Source organism: Heterodontus francisci, chromosome 23, assembly GCF_036365525.1.
Source record: "Heterodontus francisci isolate sHetFra1 chromosome 23, sHetFra1.hap1, whole genome shotgun sequence".
Lineage (NCBI taxonomy): Eukaryota > Metazoa > Chordata > Chondrichthyes > Heterodontiformes > Heterodontidae > Heterodontus > Heterodontus francisci.
The window spans coordinates 53,170,392-53,188,018 of record NC_090393.1 but is presented as its reverse complement, the minus strand read 5'-3'; the positions used below and the strand labels follow the sequence as shown (position 1 = coordinate 53,188,018).

The following is a 17,627-nucleotide window of genomic DNA, read 5'->3' as shown; positions in this document are numbered from 1 at the left end:
GGAGAGCATCTGCAGCGCACAGTCGGCAATGCTGGTACCGGCGCACGAGGATGTCGCTCACCTCCCGAAGGACGCGGATGAGCTTTCCAGGCATCGATGGTGGGAACTGAGGAAATGGCTTATTACCTGCATCCCCTCTCCCCCCCCTTCCCCTTCCCAGCTCCACTCTCTCAGCTCACCCGCCCCCCCCGCACCCTCCTCCCCCCTCACAACCCCTTCCCAGCACCCCCCTCGCACCATCTTCCCCCTGCACCCCCTTCCCCTGCACCCCCCCACCCCCTTACAGACCCCTTCCCAGCTCCCCCTCGTACCCCCTTCCCTCCACCCCTCCCCCTCGCACCCCCTCCTCCCACCGGCATCCTCCTACACCTGTGTAAGGGCCCTAACAACCCCAGTGCCTTGTGGGCATCTCGGGAGAGACCAAGGCTAAGGGAGTAAACCCTAACAGAAAATCCGGAGCGTAACCCCGTAGGCGGTCATGTGTCACCTTTGGCATGTTTCCGGCAGTTCCTGCAGCCATACCGGTGCCAAACGTCGTGCTCTGCACTCCTTTGGACCCCACCAGAAAGGCCGAGAGGGGGGTTTTGACGCTTGGGCAACTCTCAACCTCCATACATTCGCCCAGGCATGTGCCATGGAGAGGTCACTCCATAGTCACCTCACAGCGACTGAAACAGAAATACATGTATATTAAAATATATAGACTCATGATTGGAATACATTGTAACAAGACAAGGCCATTCAGCCCCTCGAGCCTGTTCCATGATTGGCTGATCTGTATTTTAACTTCATCTACCCACCTTGATTCTGCAGCCTTTAATAGACTAGAAATGGAGATGGGGCAATTTGGAGATCTGGATACTGTTATGACCAAGGCGGGAGCAACACACTGTCAATTCAGTCTCAACACTCCACAGGTCGTCGCATATTAAAGTTTTCCCACCTAACTGGAAAACAGCCAAATTAAACACTTTATTAACCCCCAGAATAAAATGCAGCAAACCAGGTATCTTTAAACAGCAATGAATTAACTAATTATTAATAAAGTAAATCTTAAACACTATTAAGATAAATTTATGTCTAAAGACCTGATAACTTTTTATTTCCCAACTCCCCATGCACACACACACACATTCAAAAACTATCGGTTAACCAGTTTAAAAAATAATGGGGTTTCTTAGGAATAAAATAAGTAGCTGGGTTGTAAGTCCTGGTGGGTTATATTCCCAATTGATGAGGTGTCCCAGAGTAGAATAATCAGATGTCACTCGAAGTCTCCAAGTGAATTTGACGGAACAGTTTTTGATAGATAGACATTCAAAGTATTTTAGCTGCAGCAGGCGTCACGCAATTCTTTCACCGAGGCGCAAGGCAGCAGGTCTATATTGATTTTCAAACTGCCAGTCCTTCAGCAGAAACTTCACTCCAAAAATGAAAATGTTCTTTCCAGGGGTTTTTTTCCTCCTTAGGCAAACACAGTTTGAGCTCAGTATAGATTTTTCTGTGAACAGAGAGATCCTGAGTATTTCCAGCACTTTCTGTTTTTATTTCAGAGAGCCTTCCTTCAGAGTATGCTTCGCTGATCTCTAGATCAAACTGGTTCTGGCCAATTTTAACTCACACAGTTAACTGTTAAAATATAGCAGGTGGCCCTCTCTCCTGCTGTTGCTCAGGAAGAAGGCTTACTGCTGCGCACACTGTTCTCAGAAAGACTGAGAGCAACTCTCCGTCTTAAACGTACACTGTTTTTAAACAGAGTCTTAAAGGCACACTGTTCAAAACAGAGGAGAAAAAAATTGTTCCGTGACAATACTTTATAAACTTATTCTGAGCTTATTTAAATATTTATGATACTCTTGGCTTGGAATGGAGTGAGCATGCAGAGTTTGCTCACTGACTTGAGAGTCTGAATCACGGGCAGTATCAGTGAAACTGATACTACAGCATCCTAAAAATCCGAATGTGTGTCAAATTTTATTGCAACAATTATCCTGCTCTTTCCCCTTTAGAATGTGCTGTTGCACTGATGTGGCCATAGGTAGAATTTGACCCCTAATCATTGTGTTAGCTATTCAACCTATGAAATCATCCAGAGGAAAGATTCAAATGGAAAGAGGAGAGCTGCAACATAGTTAGCCAACAGAATTTAAGGTATAGGTTGTAGATTTCATTGTCGCCTGGTAATGACTGGAATTCATTTAAGAGTTTTACATTTTACATTGATTTGTGATCATTCTTTTTCTGAGTCAGTGTTGAAAATATTCAATGTACTCTGCATTCAGAGGCTTTTTTTGAATTGTTCATGGGATGTGGGCATCACAGGCTAGGACAGCACTTATTGCCTATCCCTAATTGTCTTTGAGAAGATGGTGGGGAGCCCCTTTCTTGAATCGCTGCAGTCCATGTGGGGTAGGTACACCCACAGTGCTGTTAGGGAAGAAGTTCCAGGATTTTGACCCAGCGACAGTGAAGGAACGGCGATATAGTTCCAAGTCACAACGGTGTGTGGCTTGGAGGGGAACTTGCAGGTGGTGGTGTTCCCATGCATCTGCTGCCCTTGTCCTTCTAGGTGGCAGAGGTTGCGGGTTTGGAAGGTGCTGCCTAAGGAGCCATGGTGCATTGCTGCAGTGCATCTTGTAGATGGTATGCACTGCTGCCACTGTGCATGGGGGTTGGAGGGAGTGAGTATTTGTGGATGGGGTGCCAATCAAGCAGGCTGCTTTGTCCTGGATGATGTCGAGCTTCTTGAGTGTTGTTGGAGTTCCACCCATCCAGGCAAGTGGAGAATATTCCACCATTCTGCTGACTTGTGCCTTGTAGATAGTGGACAGGCTTTGGGGAATCAGGAGATGAGTTACTCAGTGCAGGATTCCTAACCTCTGACCTGCTCTTATAGCCATGATATTTATATAGCTACTCCAATTCAGTTTCTGGTCAATGGTAAGCCCCCAGAATGTTGATAGTGGGGGATTCAGTGATGGTAATGCCATTGAATGTCAACAGGATAAGGTTAGATTCTGTCTTGTTTGAGATGGCCATGAATAGCTATAAATGTTTCTTCCTGGGTTCTGTATCTGGGTCCTTGTCGCAGACACAGAATTTATCTTGTATCTTAACAATTGCAAGCCAGCATGATTGGACTGAGAGTAAACGTTGAGAAGTAAGAGCAAAGAAGGTTTACAGTAGTTGTTATCACCACTGATATCTATTCAGTTACTTCTGCGGCAAGTGCATATATGTGGACTTTAGGTTAGGACAGGATAAGACCTGACTTGGCTGTTGCCTTCCTCAGAAATACATAAGGACTGATAATACATGGCATTGGATGACCCACGTCATTGGCCACTGAGGGCTGCTGTGTCTTGGTGGACAGGATCCACAATAATGTGATACAGAAAATCTATGGCATTGGCATCCTGTGCGCCTGTCATGCACTAAATTATTAAAAGTCTGGCTTTTATTGTAGTGAGAAGATGGCTCCATAATACGTTCAGAAAGCCTAAGTGCTCCAGGCAGCAAGAACTGCTATGAAACAGGCACTCAAAGGGAAGCCCCTTTCTTATCCCTGAGGTCCAAAGGAACTCATCTTGTTGACTTGCTGAGTTTATTTCTACCTGTTTCAGGGCTTCTTTGCTGGTTAACTAGTAACCTGTTCAGCTGCTTTACTACTTTGAGAAGGATAGATCCCCAAAGATCCCTCTTCACATCTACATAATGCTCCTTGGGTTCCAAATGATGACATCCAGCTCTACTTGACTCCTCCACTATCTCTAAATTGTCACACCTTTTTTTCCAATTCTTTCACAGGATGTGGATGTCGCTGGCTCAGCCAACATTTAGTTCCCATCTCTAACTGCCCTCAAGAAGGTAGTGGTGAGCTGCCTTCTTGAACCGCTGCAGTCCATATGCTGTAGGCACACCCACAGTGCTGTTAGGAAGGGAGTTACAGGATTTTGAGCCAGCGAGAGTGAAGGAATGGCGATATAGTTCCAAGTCAGGATGGTGTGTGGCTTGGAGGGGAACTTGCAGGTGGTGATGTTCCCATGCATCTGCTGCCCTTGTCCTTCTAGGTGGTAGAGGTTGCGGGATTGGAAAATGCTGTTGAAGAAGTCTTGGTAAGTTGTTGCAGTTTTTTTTGTAGATGGTACACACTGCTGCCACTGTGCATCAGTGATGGAGGAAGTAAATGTTGAAAGTGGTGGATGGGGTGCCAATCAAGTGGGCTGCTTTGTTCTGGATGATATCGAGCTTCTTGAATGTTGTTGGAGCTGCTCTCATCCAGGCAAGTGGAGAGTATTCCATCGCACTCCTGACTTATGCCTTGTAGATGGTGGACAGGCTTTGGGGAGTCAGGAGGTGAGTTATTCGGTTCAGAATTCCCAGCCTCTGACCTGCTCTTTTGGCCACAGTACTTATAGGGCTGGTTTAGTTCAGTTTCTGGTCAGTGGTAACCCCCAGTATGTTGATAGACTAAAAGATTGATAAGGAAGGCAAAATTAGAGTTTGAGAAACAGCTAGCTAGAAATATAAAGACAGATAGTAAGAGTTTCTATAGATATTTAAAAAAGAAAAGAGTTAACAAAGTGAGCGTTGGTCCTATAAAAAGTGAGTCTGGGGAATTAATAGTGGATAATAAGGAGATAGCAGATGAATTGAACAGATTTTGCATTGGTCTTCACTGTTGAGGATACAAGTAACATCCCAGTATTAGCCGTAAGTCAGGAAATGGAAGGGAGGGAGGAACTCAAGAAAATTACAATCACTAGGGAAGTGGTACTGAACAAATTGTTGGAGCTGCGGGCTGACAAGTTCCCTGGTCCTAATGGACTTCATCCTCTGGTGTTAAAAGAAGTGGTTAGTGAGGTAGTTGCTGCGTTTAATTTTCCAAAATTCCCTAGAGTCGGGGCAGGTTCCATTAGATTGGAAAATAGTGAATGTAACTCCTTTATTCAAAAAGGGAAGGAGACAGAAAGCAGGAACCTACAGGCCAGTTAGCTTAACATCTGTGTTAGGGAAAATGTTAGCTATTATTAAATATGTTATAGCAGGGCACTTAGAAAAATTCGAGATAATCAGGCAGAGTCAACATGGATTTGTGAAAGGGGAATCATGTTTAACCAATTTATTGGAGTTCTTTGAGGGAGTTACATGTGCTGTGGATAAGGGGAACTGGTGGATGTATCGTACTTAGATTTCCAGAAGGCATTTGATAAGGTGCCACATCAAAGGTTATTACAGAAAGTAAAAGCTCATGGTGTAGGGGGTGATTTATTGGCATAGATAGAAGATTGGCTAGCTAACAGGAAACAGAGAGTAGGCATAAATGGGTCATTTTCTGGTTGTCAAGATGTAACGAGTGGTGTGCCACAGGGATCTGTGCTGTGATCTCAACTTTTTACAATTTATATAAATGACTTAGATGAAGGGACCGAAGGTATGGTTGCTAAATTTGCTGATAACATAAGGATGATAACATAATGGCTTGGCCATGTGAGCCGCATGGAAGATGGCAGGATCCCCAAAGACACATTGTACAGCGAGCTCGCCACTGGTATCAGACCCACCGGCCGTCCATGTCTCCGTTATAAAGACGTCTGCAAACGCGACATGAAATCGTGTGACATTGATCACAAGTCGTGGGAGTCAGTTGCCAGCATTCGCCAGAGCTGGCGGGCAGCCATAAAGACAGGGCTAAATTGTGGCGAGTCGAAGAGACTTAGTAGTTGGCAGGAAAAAAGACAGAGGCGAAAGGGGAGAGCCAACTGTGCAACAGCCCCAACAAACAAATTTCTCTGCAGCACCTGTGGAAGAGCCTGTCACTCCAGAATTGGCCTTTATAGCCACTCCAGGCGCTGCTTCACAAACCACTGACCACCTCCAGGCGCGTATCCATTGTCTCTCGAGATAAGGAGGCCCAAAAGAAAAAAAGAAAGGTAGGAAAGTAACTTGTGAAGAGGACATAAGGAGGCTACAAAGGGACATAGATAGGTTAAGTGAATGGGCAAAGACCTGGCAAATGGAGTATAATGTGGGAAAGTGTGAAATTGACCACTTTGGCAGGAAGAATAAAAAAGAAGCATATTATCTAAATGGTGAGAGATTGCAGAGCTATGAGATGCAGAGGGATCTGGGTGTCCTAATCGCAAAAGGTTAGTATGCAGATACAGCATGTAATTAGGAAAGCTCATAGAATGTTACTATTTATCGCGAGGGGAATTGAATACAAAAGTAGGGAGGTTATGCTTCAGCTATACAGGGCATTGGTGAGACCACAGCTGGAGTACTGTGTACAGTACTGGTTTCCTTATTTAAGGAAGGATGTAAATACATTGGAGGCAGTACAGAGAAGGTTTACTAGACTAATACCTGGAATGGGCAGGCTGTCTTATGAGGAAAGATTGGACAGGCTAGGCTTGTATCTGCTGGAATTTAGAAGAGTAAGAGGCGACTTAATTGAAACACATAAGATCCTGAGGGATCTTGACAGGGTGGATGTGGAAAGGATGTTTCCCCTTGTGGGAGAATCTAGAATATTTTTAAGGCAGAGGTCGATAGATTCTTGATAAGCAAGGGAGTGGAAGGTTATCGAGCGTAGGTGGAAATGTGGAGTAATCAGTTCAGCTATGAACTTATTGAATGGCGGAGCAGGCTCGACGGGCCGGGTGGCCTACTCCTGCTCCTAATTCGTATGTTCATATGTTCATATTCAGTGATGGCAATGCCATTGAATGTCAAGGGGAGGTGGTTGGATTCTCTCTCATTGGAGATGGTCATTGCCAGGCACTGTGTGGCACAAATGTAACTTGCCACTTATCAGCCCAAGCCTAAATGTTGTCCAGGTCTTGCTGCATATGGACATGGACTGCTTCAGTACCTGAGGAGTCGTGAATGGTGCGGAGCATTGTACAATCATTGCTTGTCTGACATCCAGTACTGGATGAGCAGAAATTTTCTGCAACTAAATATTGGGAAGATTGAAGCCACTGTCTTCAGTCCCTTCCAATATCTCCATTCCCTAGCCACTAAGCCCATCCCACTCTCTGGCAACTGTATGGGGCTGAACCAATTGTTTGCAACCTTGGTATCATATTTGACCCTTAGATGAGCTTCCACACTATCACTATGACTGCCTATTTCCACCTTGGTACATCGCCTGACTCCACCCCTGCCTGAGCTCAATTTCTGAAATAAACCATGTCTTTTTTACCTTTTGCCTTGACTATTCCAATACTGTCTTGGCTGGTCTCCTGCTTTCACCCTCCATAAACTAAGCTCATCCAAAATTCTGCAACCTGGGTCTTAACTCGCACCAAATTGCATTCACCTATCACCCCTGTGCTCCCTGATCTGCATTAGCTCCTGATAATGCAACACCTCAATTTTAAAATTCTCATTCTTGTTTAAAATCCCACAATGGCCTCATCCCTCCCTAGCTTTGTAATCTCCTCCAGCCCCTCAACCCTCTGGGATATCGACGCTCCTCCAGTTCTGGCCTCTTGAGCATCTCTGACTTTAATCACTCCAGTGGTTAGCACTGCAGCCTCACAGCTCCAGCGACCCGGGTTCAATTCTGGGTACTGCCTGTGTGGAGTTTGCAAGTTCTCCCTGTGTCTGCGTGGGTTTTCTCTGGGTGCTCCAGTTTCCTCCCACAGCCAAAAGACTTGCAAGTTGGTAGGTAAATTGGCCATTATAAATTGCCCCTAGTATAGGTAGGTGGTAGGGAAATATAGGGACAGGTGGGGATGTGGTAGGAATATGGGATTAGTGTAGGATTAGTATAAATGGGTGGTTGATGGTTGGCACAGACTCGGTGGGCCGAACTGCCTGTTTCAGTGCTGTATCTCTAAACTAAAACTAAACTAAACTAGAGGTCATGGGTTTGGAAGGTGCTGTTGAAGGAGCCTTGCTGCATTGCTGTAGTGCATCTTGTAGATGGTACACACTGCTGCCACTATGCGTCAGTGGTGGAGGGGGTGAATGTTTGTGGATGGGGTTCCAATCAAGTGGGCTGCTTTGTCCTGGATGGTGTCGAGCTTCTTGAGTGTTGTTGGAGCTGCACCCATCCAGGCAAGTGGAGAGTATTCCATCATGCCCCTGACATGTGCCTAGTAGATGGTGGAGAGGCTTTGGGGAGTCAGGAGGTGAGTTACTCGCCACAGGATTCCTAGCCTCTGACCTGCTCTTATAGCCACGGTATTTATATGGCTACTCCAGTTCAGTTTCTGGTCAATGGTAACTTCCAGGTTGTTGATAGTGGAGGATTCAGCGATCGTAATGCCATTGAATGTCAAAGGGAGATGGTTCGATTTTCTCTTGTTGGAGATGGTCATTGCCTGGTACTTGTGTGGCGCTAGTGTTACTTGCTACTTATCAGCCCAAGCCTGGATATTGTGCAGGTCTTGCTGCATTTCTGCATGGACTGATTCAGTATCTGAGGAGTTGCTAATGGTGCTGAACATTGTGCAATCATCAGCGAACATCCCCACTTCTGGCTTTATGATTGAAGGAAGGTCATTGATGAAGCAGCTGAAGATGGTTGGGCCGAGGACATTAGCATGATGAACTCCTGCAGTGATATCTTGGAGCTGAGATGATTGACCTCCAACAACTTCAACCATCTTCTTTTGTGTTAGGTACGATTCCAACCAGCAGAGAGTTTTCTCCCTGATTCCCATTGACTCCAGTTTTGCTAGGGCTCACTGATGCCATTCTCGGTCAAATGCTGCCTTGAGGTCAAGGGCAGTCACTCTTACCTCACCTCTTGAGTTCAGCTCACTGTTGACTTATGCAGGTCGAAAATGTCTTGTTTGCCATGCCATTTAATTGATCAATTTCCCCAGGGAAAACACACACAGAAGTATGAAAGAGCTGTACACTTTCGCTGTCTGGCTTATTTTCATGCTGGGCATGTTGCAAACATTGTGCGTTTTACTGATTGACACAAGGCTGAACTTGTTGATTGGTAGATGAGGGAGGGCTTTTGGTGCAGGTTTGTGAGTAGTTGTCTCAAGTTTTAGCAGACAAGTGAGAACACCAGAATGAGGAAATCAAAAACGGCCACAGTCATTACTGCAGCACATCGAGTGAAAGAATTTGGAAGCCAAATTCAGCATGCCAATGGTGGAATACTGTTTTGTGCAAGCTGCAATGTTTTGTTGGATCACACACTAGCAACGGTTCAGAGTCCAAAAGCCATCTCAGCAGAAAGAGAGCATCTGACACCACATTGCTGGAAAACGAACACGCAAAAAAACAAGCAACGATTTTATCTCTTTTTTTATTAAGAAGTTGATAGAGAGCTCAGAAAATCGTCAGTTGGTTACAATGGAATTTGTGGTTGCTCTTGGAAAAACTTGATCGCCCAAAGCTGCGGGTATTCATTCAACAAATGTGCAAAATGCTGGTTGCTTGCCACATGCAAATAAACTATTACAGGACTTCCTACTGAAGGTTTTTGCGACACATTCTGAGGACAATTCTGACAAACTCTGTGAACGCAGAGAGTGCTGTGTCTAAACACAGACAGATGTTCACAGCACAGAGACAGGGAATGAAGAAAGAGACAGTTGCAGGTTGCTCCATGCTCCCATTCAACTACTTCAGTAAGTAAAGAATGTGACTAGTTTATAGTCAGCTTTTTACAATAGTTTTTGAGTATACAATAAATGCCTTTTGAAACTAGGAATCTCCTTTGTCTTTTATGGGGGTTTGTAACAGGTCATTTTCATGGTTTGTTGCAACACTGAAATTTATGATTTAAATATATGTAATCATGAAATTCACGATTCTTAAAATGCCGTGACGATGAAATTTGTAAAATTTGACCATGAATTTGGTAGGGCTCTACTTATTATGTACTCTGTATATAGAAGCAATATCCCTCAAGGCAATGCTGTGTATTATATGCAGGTTGTGGATGAGGGAGGTCAGAGGAGGTATGCCAGAGAGATACACTACCACCTTAGGGGATCAATTAGGACTCACTATTCCTTTGCGCACCAGCTTGTGTGGGCTGAACAATCATAACTGTGCACAACTGAAAAAAAACCTGCTTTATGATACCAAGGAAGCTGTCATGTAATGCAGTTCAGCCAGGAAACCACTTGTAAGACAGGAATGGTTCTGTTGGTGGCTGTTACATAATTGTCTTGATCTCTTGTATGACTGGAACAAGCAACAGCAAAATATTTGCCAAGCCTCTCAACCTGTAGCTCACCGTTGACTTATGCAGGTCACAAATGTCTTGTTTGCCAGGCCATTTAATTGATCAATTTCCCCAGGGAAAACACACACACACAGAAGTATGAAAGAGCTGTGCACTTTTGCTGTCAGGCTTATTTTCAGAAGTGAGGAGAATTACTCACATGGCCACACCACACCATTCTCATGAACAGAAACAGATTCATCAATGTGCAGCCATTTATTTGACCACAGGCTGTACAATAATGCATGCAAATACCCTGATTTATTCATTTTGCACCAAATTGACAGCAAATGCATGGAAATCTAAAACGTTTAATTTATTATAGATAAGAACAGATTCCTGCATTTGAAAGGAGGACTGATTTATGTCTGCATGTGTTCCAATTGTCCCTGCCTCACCTGGAAACTATACTTGTTGACTCGCCATGCGAAGTGCTACAGGAGAGTGACTGATATATCTATTGTCATGCACACCAATGATACAGATTATGAGCTAACTCTGAAGAGTTATGAAAAACTGACTTTGTCTTTTAGAATGAACCTTTATTTTAAAAAAAGAACAATGGTCCAAAATGGCCACTGAAGAAATTCAAACTATCTGACAAAGACAAAGGACAAATCTTTAAAGCTAAGAAGCGTCAATTGCACCCTAAAACATTCCAGAATGGAATGGCTTCTTCTGAAACCATGAAGGTGTGAAGTAGCCACGTCCTGGACTATTGTGTGATCGCCATGGGGAAGAGAGCCAGAGAGAAAGATTGAGAAGCAACCATCCATCAAAGCCAGAAGGCATGTGCCCTGCTGTAGAATCCGACATCTACATCAGACAGCAGTGAACTAGAGGTGACCCACCATCTTCAACTGAACTTCCAATCGAGAGAAATCTACAATTGTCTCAGGCCTGTAACCATCAAGAAATTGTTTTCCAAAGAATTCAACAGGTTATCGTGACCTCACCCCCCCCCCCCCCCCATAAAGATCACTTTCCCTTTTTTCCCTCACTATCTGTCTCGTGCGTGTGTTTGTGTGTGTGTGCGCGCGAGAGCGAATGCGTGAGTGGATGCGGTTGTAACAGTTCGGGGATAAGGTGTACTGATCGATAAACAATTGAATTTCTTATTTTTAATCTACAAAAAAACCTACTGTAGTCTGTTTAGTTGAAAAATAAAACACCAAGGGGTTAAACCCTAATAACAAAACACTTTCTGTGGTCAGGTAGGGAGTTGAACAGTGGAAACCACCCAAACGCACCATGTACCCATTACAAATTGAGGGCTCGAAGCCAGGATCTGAACCACCAGAAAAATGAGAGATTTGAAAAACCTGAGCAAAATTGACCTCTGAAATTGTAGTCAACAGTGCCAGTGTCATGCAGACCCCCACCTGCCAAGAATGAGGCCTATTCATTTTGTCATATGAACATTGATTTTAAAATGTTGCTGGAGTGATGAAATGACTTGTTAAACAGATCAGCCGTGGCTGGAAAAAACATTTACATACTAACAGACAGTGCTTGTGGAGACAAAGGACCATTCCCTGAAACATTCAACCCACAATGGACTTTTATCACCAGACATTGAAGGTGAGACAGCTCACATTCTAGGATGACTGCTAAGATGGCCAAATCCACAAACAGACATGGTCAAACCAGCTAGTCACATGACTAACCTGCTGGGCAAACTGAATTTTTTTGAATTGTACAGACAGTTTGAGAGAGAGACTGTTTGCTCCTGGACTGTAAAGACCTCTCCTGGCTGGCTCACCACAGCCTCTCCTGTCTGCTCCCATCTGTTTCTCATGGAACTCTAAATCCACTGAAGATGTGAACCTCAAGAGAGAAAAGTCTCCTATGTCGAACAAGGTTTAAGAAGAATACTGGGCAAGATCTACCTACATTCAAGGACTCTTATTGCAAAGCAAGCTAACTGGAAAAGCCCATGAGGTTTATTCCCTGTGGCCAGATGAGAGTTCATCAAATTATGAACTGACAAAAAACGCTGTCCTCGGGGCATATGAATTAGTACCCAAAGCCTATCGCCAAATATTTAGAATCCTGAAGAAGCAAGCTAATCAAACTTATCTGGAATTTGGAGTTTGAAAGAAATAAGCAGCTGGCTTTTGACCAGTGGCTGAGGGCTCTTAAAGTACAACCCAGCTATGAGAATCTCAGAGAAGTAATTCTGTTAGAGGAATTTAAACACTCATTCCCACTCTCCATAAAGACCCCATGTAGAGGAACAGCGGGATCAGAGAGCCCGACAAGCAGCCGTTCTGACCGATGAGTTTGCTTTAATTTATAAGTCAGCTTGTCAGGGGAAAACCTTTCCTCGTCACCCCCACAAATCTGAAAATGACAAAGGGTGAGAAGGTGATAGGAGCCCAAGCAGTCCTGGTAGAGAAAGAAAAGCAGGAGATACAGGGGGTCCTCCTATAGCCATAAAGGAAAGTGCTGCGAGCAGGAGTGAGACCCGGAACCCTATGTGCTTCCATTGTAATAAGGCAGGTCATCTAAAAGCTGACTGCTAGAAATTAAAGTAAAAACCTGTAGGGTTAATCAGGGCACATCCACTCAGTGAAGAAGGAATCCTGGAGGACAGCACAACAGAGCAAGCTGTAGCTTTAACTGCAATAAGAGTGCAACCCAGGAAGTTTACTACTGCAAGTGCAGGAAAAGTTAATAGGATTCCTGAGGGCTATCAGGGTTTTGTGTCTGAAGGGAAAGTAACCCATACCCCTCGAGTGGGTCGAGCAAGCCCATAGTAATTCTCAGTGATATAGGGGCCACTAGATCCCTTTTACTGGGAAAAGGCCTGACCTTTCCCCCAGAGAGTGCAGTGAACACCAGAATGCTGGTGAATGGTATTGGAGGGCAGTGTATGCCTGTACCTGTATACAAGGTGCACCTGAAGTGCGACCTAGTCTTGGGACCGGTGACTGTTGGGATTGTCCCTAGTTTGCCTGTGAATGGGGTTGACCTGCTCCTAAGTAATAATCTGGCAGGGGTGAAGGTGGTAGCCCCCCCAGTAGTGAAAGAAAAACCGCAGGAGGTCAGAGAGACTGGACAGTGCAGGAGACAGTCCTCTGCAGTTTCCCTGAATATGTAATGAATCAGGCCATGATCAAACCAGCTGCCCCAGAAGAGACTGAATTGGCACTGCAGGCAGATGATCATGAGGTCTGTCTATCTGAGACTTTCTTTGGAAAGTTAGAATGCCCTGGGAATGAATTAAATGGACTTTCCCTAGCTGAGGCTCAGCAGGCCGCCACAGTATTACGAGAGTTAGCACGGGCTACCCAGTCTGAATGTGAAGCAGAGGGAGTCTCTGATTGCTACAATTTAAAGAATGAGGTACGAATGAGGAAATGGAGTTCTCCTCACAGACCTGAGAGCAAGGAGTGGACAGTAGTTCACCAGTTAGTGGTGCCGCAGAGGTACCTGAGAGAAATATTAAGGGCCCACGAGACTACAATGGCTGTACATGCCAGTATACGAAAGACCAAAGCCCGCATAAGACAGAGTTTTGACTGGCCAAAACTCCACAAAGATGTGATGGAGTACTGCAGGAGTTGCCACATGTGTCAGGTTGAAGGGAAACCCCAACCTGCAGTGAAACCTGCACCCCTAAGTCCTGTACTGATGTTAGGAGGACCCTCCAGCAGAGGGCTGGTGAACTGTGAGGGACCCCTGCCGAGAAGAAAAGGGGACAGGCAGGCACAAGGCTGGCAAAAGGTTAGAGAGGGAAGGGGAAAAAGCAACCGAGGTCAGGTTAGAGGAAGTCCGGGAGGAATCCCGGATGAAAACCCCTACTATCTTGTCAGCCAACCCTGGAAAATTTGAAAAGATAGACCCCACATCTTCCTATGTAAATACAGACACTAGAAGCACCCCACCAGAGTTGCTAGCAACATTTACAGGAACCTGCAGAGACAAAGACCTCTAGGGGGGGGGGGGCAGAGAAACCATGGGGGTGATGCCTCACCGAGTCAAAGTGCCACAGGGGCAAGCAGTAGAGTCTGCACAAATACCTGCAGGCAGAATTATTCCAGAGGACAAAGGGGGGATTAGCAAAGAATCCTTCCCCAAAGTCTGAAAAGAAGAGAACCACCCATCCCCTGAAGTCAAAAGCCTTTGCATGACTCAGCAAAGCACTGAAAGAGAGTTCAGGATAGACCCACTACTGACTGTCCTGAGGGAAAAAATACCAACTTACGGCGAATTAAATCTAATCCTCCCCCTTTGCAGACCTCAACAGGAACAAAGAGACTAGGCGCTCATGGAAATAGGCAAACTGAAGAAAGCCTTCCCCAAAGAACCACATGTTCATCGGGCTGCTGAAAACTGGAGTTAAAGCAGCACTGCCACCAAGAAAGACAGGCTGTAATATGCTTTAGGATTTATGAATGAATGTGAATGAATGAGCGAGAGAGGCCCATGTTTTTCCTTTGTATCTTATATTTTCTCTTTCGACCCTTTTAATGAAATGCTCTTTTTAAAAATCGCATTTCATTCCACTGGGTGTGGAGGTGTCATGCAGACCCCACCTGCCAAGAATGAGGCCTATTCATTTTGTCATATAAAAATTGATTTTAATCCGTAGCTGCAGCGAGGAAATGACTTATTAACCAGATCAGCCGTGGCTGAAAAAAACATTTACATACTAACAGACAATGCTTGTGGAGACAAAGGACCATTCCCTGACATATTCAACCCACAATGGACTTTGATCACCAGACATTGAAAGTGAGGAAGCTCACATTCCAGGATGACTGCCAAGATGGCCGAATCCACAAACAGACATGGTCAAACCAGCTAGTCACATGACTAACCTGCTGGGCAACCTGGGTTTTTTTGAACTGTACAGACAGTTTGAGAGAGAGACTGTTTGCTCCTGAACTGTAAAGACCTCTCCTGGCTGGCTCACTACAGCCTCTCCTGTCTGCTCCCATTTGTTTCTCACGGAACTCTAAATCCACTGAAGATGTGAACCTTGAGAGAAAAGTCTCCTACATCGAACAAGGTTTAAGAAGAATACTGGGCCCCAATGAAAAGCACGATGTACCTACAATGGAGGACCCTACAGCGAGCACGAAGAACAATAACCAAAACCATCTTCAGATATTGCCTCAAACTTTTCTACTTTATTTCTTCTCTTTTCTATCACTATCTGTATGTATGTTTGTCACGTATGCATGCTAGCATGGGCGCATTGTGTATCCATAGGCCTTAACCAAATTAGAGTATAAATTTAATAAAGTTCAACCTTTCCTCTTAACCCTAAGAAAACCTGTTTGGCTGGTTTCTTTGCCTTATAATTGGAAAGTAGTGAACAAGGATTCACTAAGGGGGAGCTAAAAAAACTGGTGTGTTTTAAATAAAACCATGTTACGGTAAGACCAGGTGAAGGCTGAGAGGGAACCCTAGACCCCTTTCTCACCTGGCCATAACAGTCAGAAATAAAAGAAATGGCCACATTTAATGCTAAGGAGTTTGTAGAGCAGGAAGAGATATCCCAGGATAATTTGAACAAATTAAGTGTTGAAGATTTTAAAATCTTAGCTACAGAGGTGGGAATCACTTTCAGACAAAAAGCAAAGCACCCTGAACTGGTGTAAAGTCTAGCCAACCATGTTACTCTTACCCCGAACCAGAGGAAGACAGCATGAAATCAGAATCTGAAAAAATCATTCTAGCTAGAATCCAGTTGCAGATGAAAAGGGGTGAGAGAGAGTTTCAGTTGGAAAAAGAAAAAGAAGAAAGAGAGTTTCAGTTACAAAAGGAAAAAGAGGAGCGTTTCAGTTGAAAAGAGAGGAAATACAATTACAGAGGGTTGAGTTACAGAGGCTGCAAACCTAAAATGAAAATACTACCAGTCACTCAAACCTTATCCCCAATTCAGAGCAAAACTTTGATGTGCTGAGGCACACAAGTCAAGTGTCAAAATTTAATGAGGAGGAGGTTGAGTCATATTTTATCTCATTTGAGAAAATAGTGACCAGGCTAAAATGGCCAAACGAATTTTGGATTCTTCTCTTACAAGGTGAGGTCATGGGTAGGGCTCGTGAAGCTTTTTCCCTGTTATCAGAAGAGAGATTCTCTGATTATGGCTTTTGATCGCCAGATATGATCTCTCAAGCTAGAACTCTCATATGAAAATTTGAGAGAAGTGTTGTTGCTGGAAGAGTTTAAAAAAAGAATCCTAAGTAGTATAAGAGCTCACATTGAAGAACAAAGAGTCACAAGAGTATGGGAATCAGCTAAAATGGCTGACGATTATGAATTAATACACAAATCCCTAACTCAAATTTGGGTCTAGTAACTCTCACAAGCTACGGAGAGACAGCAGGGTTGCAGCTGAAGTAGAAATGGGCTCAAGAGAAAAGGAGAGGAGGGAAGGACCAGTCTCCAATTTTTAAAAGAACGACCCCAGGTGATAAAGCAGTAAGGGTGCGCCCGACAAGTTTCCAGTGTGGCAAATTTGGGCATGAAGCAGGCAAATTGTTGGTATGCCAAAAATCAGCATGAGGCAGTGCACTTAATCCCATGTCTGTGGCTTTGAAAGTGGTAAGCCTGTGCTCTGATATAACTCAAAAGCAGAGCACATATCAGAACTTTTTACACAAAGGAAAAATGACTGTTGTGTCCCAGGCACCACCGAGAACTTGATTTCCAAGAGAATTCAGCAGATTTATCGTGACCTCTCTTTCCACCCCACCCCCCTCCCCCTCCCTCACCCCCATAAAAAATCACTTTCTCTTTTTGCCCTCTCTATCTGTCTCTTGTGTGTGTGTGCGCGAGAGCGAATGCGTGAGTGTATACGGTTGCGACAATTTTGGGATAAGGCATACTGATCGATAAACAATTCATTTTCTGTTTTTTAAAAACCTATAAGAAAACTTATCACTGTCTATTTATTTAAAAAACAGAACACCAAGGGGTTAAACCTTGATAACAAAATGCTTGCTGCGGTCAGGTGAGGAGTTGAACAGTGGGAACCACCTGCATCGTACCACGGGGCTGTAACACTATTATACATTAAACTTGGCATGTGGAGTGGAAATTTCATTGAACATCTATTATGAATACCTGCAGTACCTGTTAAACCTGCAGGCAGTGTAGTAGTAAGTATTTTTAATGTTAAACGTATCACTGTGACACACAATAACTGCTTTTTTATGGTTACAGTATATTATCCTGCGATTGTGTAGTCTGGCCACTCAATTTCCGTAAATCACTCAACATACTTGATGACATTGCTTGTAACTCTCCATTTTTATTTTTCAGTAACTAAATTACTGTTGATCAAAATAAATATTTAAATATAGTTTTAAAATCTATATTATGTATTTAACTGCCATTCAGTTAGATATACTGATGGAATAGTTTTCTTTTGCTTCTGGTCCTTTCTACTGAATAGCTTTTCTTC

At 44.1% G+C, this 17,627-nt stretch overlaps 1 protein-coding gene across 7 annotated transcripts in view; it reads left to right on the top strand.

Moving 5' to 3' along the window:
* The window catches only part of LOC137382817 (oxysterol-binding protein 2-like), a 441,835-nt gene that overhangs the window by 109,218 nt on the left and 314,990 nt on the right, over window positions 1–17,627 (top strand). Inside the window, exon 1 of one of the 7 annotated variants that reach the window (XM_068055290.1) lies at window positions 9,458–9,602. The exons of the other annotated variants lie outside the window; for them this stretch is intronic. Coding sequence (XP_067911391.1) covers window positions 9,527–9,602 — 76 coding nt within the window. The 5' untranslated portion in view covers window positions 9,458–9,526. Of the gene's footprint in view, window positions 1–9,457; window positions 9,603–17,627 lie in introns of those variants that run through there. 7 annotated transcript variants of the gene reach the window in all.